This window comes from Macrobrachium nipponense, chromosome 19 (assembly GCF_015104395.2).
Source record: "Macrobrachium nipponense isolate FS-2020 chromosome 19, ASM1510439v2, whole genome shotgun sequence".
Classification (NCBI taxonomy): domain Eukaryota; kingdom Metazoa; phylum Arthropoda; class Malacostraca; order Decapoda; family Palaemonidae; genus Macrobrachium; species Macrobrachium nipponense.
In genome coordinates this window covers 73806509-73816586 of record NC_061088.1, presented here as the reverse complement: position 1 = coordinate 73816586, position 10078 = coordinate 73806509, and the positions used below count along the sequence as shown (strand labels likewise).

The 10078-nt window shown below is 42.9% G+C and overlaps 1 protein-coding gene across 6 annotated transcripts in view; it reads right to left on the bottom strand.

The window, feature by feature from the left end:
- Window positions 1-2055: 2055 nt before the first annotated feature.
- LOC135218247 (adipokinetic hormone/corazonin-related peptide receptor variant I-like) overlaps window positions 2056-10078 on the bottom strand; it is a 206535-nt gene continuing 198512 nt past the window's right edge. For 3 of the 6 annotated variants that reach the window (XM_064254423.1, XM_064254414.1, XM_064254431.1), the window contains exon 8: window positions 4229-4361. Coding sequence is in view for 3 of the 6 variants with exons in the window: in XM_064254458.1 (XP_064110528.1) it covers window positions 4026-4361 (336 nt within the window). In the remaining 3 variants the exon portion in view is untranslated. Of the gene's footprint in view, window positions 4362-10078 lie in introns of all 6 variants that reach the window. The other 3 variants (XM_064254458.1, XM_064254439.1, XM_064254448.1) reach the window with 2 other exon arrangements.

The following is a 10078-nucleotide window of genomic DNA, read 5'->3' as shown; positions in this document are numbered from 1 at the left end:
TATAGCGCTAAACATGGTGGAAGCTCCTTGGGACACAGTGTTTAGTAATAGCCCATAGGGATCAAGGTATTAGATACATTCATTTCTATATTGCGTGTTCTACATATTATTATATTAGAAAATGATATCTTCGCACAGCTGTCTACTTTACATTTGCCATACGGTGTTTAGTGCTAGCACTTTGGCGTAGGTGTCGCGTAAACCCAAAGTAACACCAGCCATTATTTGAACCTATGCAGCTGTGTAACACAAACAAGCCTGCTTAGACGACAGCTCTCTCACCGTGCTACTTGGATTTCCTAACAAACCGCATAAAGAAGCCGCCTTTCATTTTTGTCCGGATACGCTCCCTTCCTTTATCAAGATACACTCTCTTCCATTATCCGGATACGCGTCCTTCCATTATCTGGATACGATCTCTTCCATCATCCGGATACACTCCCTTCCATTATACAAAGACGATCTCTCCCATTATTTGGATACGCTCCCTTCCATCATCTGGATACAATCTCTTCCATTATCCGGATATACTCTCTTCGATTATCCAGATACGATCTCTCCCATTATCCAGATGCAATCTCTCCCATTATCCGGATACACTCCCTTCCATTATCTGGACACTCCATTCCATTGTCCGGATACGATCTCTTCCTTTATTCGGATACACTCTCTTCCATTATCGGATAAAATCTATTCCATCATCCTGATTCGACCACTTCCAATATCCGGATATGCTCACTTCCATTATCCAGATAAACTCTCTCCCATTATCCGGATATGCTCCCTTCAATTATCCGGACTAGCTGACCAACCCAGCGCTGCCCGGGATAACTCTGAATGGCAACCGATAAATTCTCTCTCTTTCTCTCTCTCCAACCTTCTCTGTTTCTTATCCTCTTTCTTCTCCTTAACACCCCCTCTACTCTCCCTCTATCACTTCCTCTCCCTCTGACTCTCTCTCTGTCACACCCTGCCCAACCCCGACCCCCTTTGGTGCCACATTGATGTCTTACCCCAAAGTATTCGACAGCAAGTGATATTTAGTATGTATACCGAAATTCGAAAGTCATATTATTTACTATGTATACCGAAAATTAGGTACGATAAATTCGTAACGTCCCTGTTTCGGGGGAGGCGCCCCGCCCCCTCCGGCGCCTTTGGTGCCTTTTGTAGCTTGAAACCTTATTATAAACCATCTTAGGGGTTCCTACTATAATCTTGCCAAGTTTCATGCCCATCGGACCAGCCGTTTGGTCGTGATTGAATGACAGACGGACGGACAGATACAATCTCTTCCATTATACGGATACACTCTCTTCCATTATCCAGATACGATCTTTTCCATTATCCAGATACAACCTCTTCCATTGCTCAGATACGCTTTCTACCATTATCCGGATACGTTCCCTTCCATTATCTGGACATGCTCTCCCACATTATCCGGATACGCTACATTCCATTATCCTGATACGATCTCTTCCATTATCTGGATACACTCCCTTCCATTATCTGGATACTATCTCTTCCATTATCAGGATACGATCTCTCCCATTATCCGGAAATTCTCCCTTCCATTATCCGGATGAGATGTCCTCCATTATCCGGATACGCTCCCTTCCATTATCCGGATACGCCTTCTCCCATTATCCGGCATTGAGACCTCGATACGTCGAGACGCAGTCCAATTTTATACCACCTCGCCGTGAATTACTGTAACAGTAAGTCAGACCCAGAGGCCACTCTCTCAATCCTCAGACGAATTAGACCTTTTGAGGAAGCAATCACCGAAGAATTAGGTGGTTCCACCAAGATGAGAGAGAGAGAGAGAGAGAGTGAGAGAGAGAGAGAGAGAGAGAGAGAGAGAGAGGACCGGAGACGTCGCAGGAGAAATTCAAGGTTCTTCACTGACAATAAACAGGAGACATTTCTCAGCCGTCATCGACCATTCGGGTAGAAGACTTCGAGAAGTGAATCGAGTCATTTCGTTAATGGTGATCCCATCCCAATCCAGATTATATAACCTAGGATAAGATGAACAAATTTATGATTCTTTTTTTCCAATCTTTATTGTACGCTACAAGGAGTATATTAATAGGCTTCTGGTCCATAATTTGATATTTTACAAAAATATTCTTCCGTCAGTAGCACAGGAGTGTACACAGACGAAATGATGACACACACACACACTTCAGCACCTTCATGCACACATGTACACTTACACAAGTTGAGCTTTTGGAGTCTGGAGTGTCACCTCCTGAAATAAATCCTCTTAAAAACATAGTTACAAATGTTCTCTTCAAGTCAACACTTGTCAGGCGCACACAATGACCATACACGGGTAAATATAATATACATCTCATTCAGAACATCTAACGTCATATCACATTTCACTAAAAACATTTGTTTCTTCGCCGTGAATCAGTGACCCGGTCGTCTCTGAGAGGGGAAGGAGAAATACTGATGGTTTTGTTGGAGTGATTGTCAAGATTGATAAAACCCACACACAGAGATTACAGTACATCACTTGTACACGCACAACAGCACAGCTGAAAAACAGACATAACAGCGATAAAGACATTTGTATGATACTTAACAAATCCTGCACATTGCTCCTCTTATCAACTGCTTCTCCAAACTGGACTGTCAAGAATATGATATATCTTTTTATTAAACAAAATTGTCAAGAATATGCCATGGGTTCCTTTCCAAGACAAGATTATAAGCGTTATACTACGATTTATTTTTTCTTCCGGACCTGACCTATCGAGAATGTGCTCTGAGCTTTTCCAAATGTGCTTTTTTTTTTCTTTAAAAGAATCATCAAGAATATGCTATGATATTTTCAAACAGAACTGTCAGGAATATACATGAGTTTTTTCATATAAGAATGATAAATATGATATGAACTGTACCAAACACGACTGTCAATAATATATCATTTGGTTAAAAAGAATCAGACTTCTGACCGACGGAAAGATATCGCTCACATATGATATAAGAAATAGCAAGTTTCTAAGACTATGTTTTTTTCTTCTTCTTCTTCTTCTTCTTCAGAAGCAACATGCTGAACGGACCGGTTCTTATGCTGGATCCAAAGAAAGGTTTTGGACTTCCTCAGCCTCCGTCTCACTGGAATCCGTTCAGCTCAGTGATAAGAAGCGATTTGCCCCAAGTAGCGCATCCAGGATGCCAGACCGTCCAGGAAGATGAGTGAGCGACTGGTAAGAGCAGCGTACAAAGCAGAGCGTCCGAAAGATGTCAGTGTTCGTTGTATGGAATTTCTTCGGGCAATCTTTCCTCCTCAAAGTTCCTCAACATAATCCACTTCATGAACGTGATAGCTGGGAAGGGGTGGTGATTCATTTCCCGCGGAACGAACCCTCGACAGATGACGAAGCAGACTCATAAACCATTTAGACAAGACTATAAGGAATAACAATCATTCATTTTTGACAAACGACACTTCATTGTACATTTTGTTTTTGAATAAATATGTTACACTGAGCTTGAAATCCTTCCTTTTCCCCACTGGCAGTCCACACTGTCTACCCAAGAACCAGTTTTTTTCTTTTTTAACAAAGATCACGTCCCAAGAACCAGTTTTTCAACAAAGTTCTAAACCTACTGACAGCCGAGAAAAAAAAAATACAGAGGCTTAAAACTCAACGAAACGAGCTAAACAATGTTCTAATTTCCTCACAGTTGTTTTTCCCAACCAGTTTCATGGTTAGCTTGAATGTACTGTAACTTATTTCACTCATATTTTCTGGTATGATAGATCATGACGACTGGAGCAATGAAGTGTAGGCTATTCTAATCCTTACCGATGAAAGAAAAAGACGGAACAAATACGCTAAAGCTTAACTTAACTGGACCCTAATTTCCCGTCGAGTATATACTCCAGTTTTGTCAGAACTCAAAGCTCACAGTTACTTGCCATTGGGGGCTCGCAATGTCACTCTTTCATTCACAAAGTGTTGAGCACAGACAGACAGACAGACAGAACGGATTCGCTGTCGCAGAAGTTAGCACGAGTGATGGTTCTCCCACACGTGCGCTCTCAAAGGCTTCTCGTTCACGGAGAGGTCGTGGTAACTCCTGAAGGAGTGGGCGTGGGAGGAGCTGTACCCGGAGGAGTCGTCCTTCTCCTGCATCAGGGGCTCCACGGGGTAGGACCTCGAGGAAAAGCGCGTTGTGTGGAAGGGCTGAGTGGGCGTCTGGGCGCCGTTCATGACCGCGCTGGAGGGAAGGATGGCGGGCACTCCCAAGGGCACCATGGAGGCCAACTCAGCGTCCTTTCCCGACCGGCTCTGTCTCTGCGAAGTCCGATTCCACTCCCGCAGAAGGGTGCGAACTTTGACCTGGGAGAAAACAGGGGGCGGGGCATTAGTGAAGGTCAGTTTCAGATGATACAGGACAGACTATAGAGAAAATTCACGTCCAACCAATTATCCGCAATCAACCTAAACGGCAGAACGTTCACACACATCACTCAAAGCACTACTGTAAACAATTTTTTTAATGAATCAAAACAGAAGTTTACGTCCATTAGCACTGACATAAAAATTACAATGGATTCTTTTAAAGGGATTTTTGAGTGTGTTTTTCTGTAACATGCGTCATTTTTCGAATTTCATTCTATATATATATATATATATATATACATATATATATATATATATATATATATATATATATATATATATATATATATATAATCAGATCCTTTCATTCTTTCGTGACTGTTAAGCGATCTGGTCAGTGCCTCTTGAGTATCCTCGTTTATTCCAGGATTTATAATTATCTACGCGCTTTCCACGAACCTATCATGTCTCATTCTCTCTACAAGAACAGACCCCCTTAAAGTATTTTTGGCCAACTTTGCTAATCATTTTTTCATATCTTATATTTGTTACCTTTCACCCATCCGTATTTCCCATATCGACTACATAGGTAACTCAAGCCAACAGCTTTCAAACGTTTTCCATTGATTCATATTCATTATCCACATCTCACTTCGATAAATATGAATAGACTCAACTCTCCCTTGTGAAAACTACATAATACTATTTCTCACGTTCCTCATCGTTTCTTTCAGGACTCGTTCCTGAGTTCTTGCTATGTTCCCTGTTTCTCTTCAATTGCACAAATGACCTCTTTCCAAACCCACCGACCATGCAAACAATCCGCGCTCAAACTTTTCCAGCTTTCTATTTTTGGAGTCCATTTTGAAAACAAACTCCTTCAGCGCTTAGCCTTGACTTGAAGTTCGACGATTCGTTCTGTTTTGACTGCATTTGGATGACGCTATTTTAAGCGATTTACGCCTAAGTTCAACTTGTCATGGGGTTGATACAAAATCTCCCGGATATTTTAATTCAATTCAGTCCCAAAAATAATCTGACACGAAAATATTTCGCGATATTTATAGTTAAGGGGAAGCTAAGGAAGACATGAATAACGGTTTAGAAATGTAGCCACCTTCCACTAAACACACATACATATACATTACTTATATATATACACACCTATATATACAAAGTATATATATCCAATGTAGGACGAAGGAACGAGTACTTGAGAATATCCTTAAATCCACGGTAGAAAGGTAAGTGAAATATTCTTAAATCCATTTCATCCTAATTTCATTTTAAAAGCTATTGATATTAATTTAGTATTTAAATATAATAATATTTTGAGGAATAAACTAAATGAGAATAGCCCTCCATATTCAAACAATATTGTATACAGTATTCCTTGTAGAGAGTGTAATAAGATTTATGTTGGGCAGACTTCTAAAGGGCTAAATGCACGATGTCTCAGCACAAATATGCCATTTCAAGAGAATTATCTAATAATGGCATTGCGGATCATTGGCTTAAGACAGGCCATGCTATTAACTGGGATAATTCCTCGATAATCTGCAGGGTCAAAGATCACCGAAAAAGGAACCTGCTGGAGAACCACCTTCATGGAAGGGACGTCAACAATGAACTTAAATCTTCACCCAGGATTATACCTTGATCCTCTTTCCTTATCTCCTTTTCTTAAAGAAGATGCTGCCCAGATTAATAAATTGTAACCCCGCCCCCTATTTCTGATTTTGTATGTAAAGGCCTGTCAACTTCTTTTATATTCAGTGTGAACTTGAAAATGTAGAATATACTGCGAAAGTACTTGTTCCAAGTCCCTGTTTCGATTACCTTTCTACTGTTGATTTAAGTGTGTGTGTGTGTGTGTGTGAGTGTATATATATATATATATATATATATATATATATATAATATATATATATATATATATATATATATATAGTATATATATACATACATACATACACGGATATTTGAATATCATAAATTAGAAAGGTCATCTACTTAGAATAAACTCGCCAAAACTCCCAACTCATTTACTAAGGATAGTTCCACTGGGATGAATATGATCTATATATGTATGCATAAGAAACGCAAAGAAGACTTCTTGTAATTATACTGACAAATGGGTAAAAAAAAAAAAAACGCTCACAAACGTTTACGTCATGGAAGACAATTCAAGAACCAGGGGCCTTTGATCACTCCCTGGTAGGGACAGCATGTTTAGGCTGTTCAGGGCTCTGTCTTTCACTAGAGCCAGAGGGCCTCAGTCAACCATGGACCTCACAAGCTCTCTGGCTATGCCACATATCTGCCGGAATAGCTATATAGTCTGAGTGACTGACGAGGCATCTCAGGAAGAATAAGAATAAGATGTCTCCTGAAGTACAAGACCAGAGAACACTCAGGGTTCATGGATACGTTCTCCGCATTTATCGATGGCATGTACTTTTTGTGCGGTCCACCGGTTTTCAGGACGGATAATTCATTATTATTATATTGTATCATTATTATCATTACTGGAGAAATAAATCCACAGTTATATTTAAAGATAGATCTGTACAGATTCATCTTGAAGGATATGTATATATACATAACCGAAGATCTGTTTCCCCATTTCAAGACTCATGCTACTATGAGAATTGTTTAAAAATGTTATTATCACTATATTCAGAAATCAAACCCCTTCGAAGGGAACAGGCTCATAGAAGCCATTCACTTGAAATTAAAGCTTCCAAAGAATATGGTGTTCATTTGAAAGAAACAACAGTAGGTAATAAAAAATTAAAAAAGAAGAAGCTAGTCATTAAAAAAAATAAATTAAATAAATTACTTAGCAGGGAGTTAAGAGCGGTTGGACAGCTAGATAAGGAGATAGAAAAATAAAGGAGATGAAGGACCTGGATCTAAAGATAGAACTGGGGCAACTCCCCCCTCCCCCCTCCCAGTTGCACTAAGCAATAATGATCAAGAGGTGTTGGACAGCAAGACTGAAGGAAGAAAAGAAGTGAGGAGGCAAAGAAAAATTTAAAAAACACCCTTGAGTAATTCCCACAGGGCATAACGTGAGATGCACAGTAATGCCCACAGGGCATAACGTGAGATGCACAGTAAGGCCCACAGGGCATAACGTGAGATGCACAGTAATGCCCACAGGGCATAACGTAAGATGCACAGTAAGGCCCACAGGGCATAACGTAAGATGCACAGTAAGGCCCACAGGGCATAACGTGAGATTCACAGTAATGCCCACCGGGCATAACGTAAGATGCACAGTAAGGCCCACAGGGCATAACGTTGAACAAGATTGCCACAGTAATGGCCCACAGGGCATAAGTGTTGAGATTTCACAGTAATCCCACAGGGCATAACGTAATAAGATGCACAGTAAGGCCCCACAAGGGCATTAAACGTTCAAGCATGCCACAGTAAGGTAAGGCCCCCACAGGGCATTAAAACGTGGAGATTTACACGTAATCGCCCACAGGGCAAAATACGTAAGAATGCAACACAGTAAGGCCCAACCGGGCATTAACGTAAGAGTGCACAGTAAGGCCCACAGGGCAAATAACGTTAAGATGACACAGTAAGGCCCACAGGTGCATAACGTTGAGATTTCACAGTAATGCCCCACAGGGCGACATAACGTAAGCCTGCACAGTAAGGCCCACAGGGCCAGTAACGGTAAGAATGCCACAGTAAGGCCCACAGGGCATAACGTGAGATTCACAGTAATGCCCACAGGGCATAACGTAAAGATGGGCCAGATAAGGCCCACATGGCATAACGTAAGAGCACATAAGGCCCACAGGGCATAAACGGTAAGATTGCCCACAGGGCCATAACGTGAAGATGCCCACCGTAAGGGCCACACAGGGTTTCAAGAACGTGAGATGCCAACAGTAAGGCCCACAGGGCATAACGTGCAGATTGCACAGTAAGGCCCACAGGCGGATAACACGTGAGATGCACAGTAAGGCCCACAGGGCCAAAAGTGAGGGATTCACAGTAATGCCACACAGGGCATTAAACGTAAGATGCACCAGTAAAGGCCCACAGGGGCATAACGTAAGGATGCATTCCAGTAATCCCACAGGGCCATAACGTAAGATGCCCACGGGCATAACGTGAAGATGCCACAGTAAGGCCAAGGGCAGTGGGAAGAACGTGAAGATGCACAGTAAAGGCCCAACAGGGTTCATAACGTGAAGAGCACAGTAAGGCCCACAGGGCATAACGTAAGATGCACAGTAAGGCCCACAGGGCATAACGTGAGATTCACAGTAATGCCCACAGGGCATAACGTAAGATGCACAGTAAGGCCCACAGGGCATAACGTAAGATGCACAGTAAGGCCCACAGGGCATAACGTAAGATGCACAGTAAGGCCCACAGGGCATAACGTGAGATTCACAGTAATGCCCACAGGGCATAACGTAAGATGCAACAGTAAGGCCCACAGGGCCTAAAACGTAAGATGCACCAGTAAGGGCCCACAGGGCATAACGTGAAGATTAACAGTCAAGCCCACATGGAAAACGTAAGATGCACAGTAAGGCCCACAGGGCATAACGTGAGATGCACAGTAAGGCCCACAGGGCATAACGTAAGATGCACAGTAAGGCCCACAGGGCATAACGTGAGATTCACAGTAATGCCCACAGGGCATAACGTAAGATGCACAGTAAGGCCCACAGGGCATAACGTAAGATGCACAGTAAGGCCCACAGGGCATAACGTGAGATTCACAGTAATGCCCACAGGGCATAACGTAAGATGCACAGTAAGGCCCACAGGGCATAACGTTAAGATGACCCACAGGTAAGCCCAAACAGGGCCATAACGTAAGATGCACAGACTTAAGGCCCCACCAGGGCATAAATGTGAAGATTGCACAGTAATGGACCCACAGGGCATAACGTAAGAATTGCACCAGTAAGGCCCCAGGGCATAACGTGAGATGCCCACCAGGTAAGGCCCAAACAGGGCATAACGTAAGATTGCACAGTAAGGCCCACAGGGGGCCATAACGGAGATGCAACAGTATGCACAGTTAAGGCCCACAGGGCAATAACGTGTAAGATTGCACAGTAATGGCCCACAGGGATCATAAACCGTGGGAATTGACAGTAATGGCCCACAGGGGAACCATAACGTGAAGATTGCACAGTAAGGCCCACAGGGGCATAAACGTAAGATGGCACAGTAAGGCCCACAGGGCATAACGTGAAGATTCACCAGTAAATAGGCCCACAGGGAGCATAAACGGTGAAGATGCACCAGTAATGGCCACCGAGGCATAATGTGAAATGCACAGTAAGGCACCACCCAGGGCATAACGTGAGATGCACCGTAAATGCCCCACAGGGCATAAACGTGAAGATTGCACGTAATGCCCACAGGGCATAACGTGAGATGCACCATAATGCCCACAGGGCATAACGTGAGATGCACAGTAAGGCCCACAGGGCATAACGTGAGATGCACAGTAAGGCCCACAGGGCATAACGTGAGATGCACAGTAATGCCCACAGGGCATAACGTGAGATGCACCGTAATGCCCACAGAGCATAACGTGAAATGCACCGTAAGGCCCACAGGGCATAACGTGAGATGCACCGTAATGCCCACAGGGCATAACGCGAGATGCACCGTAATGCCCACAGGGCATAACGTGAGATGCACCATAATGCCCACAGGGCATA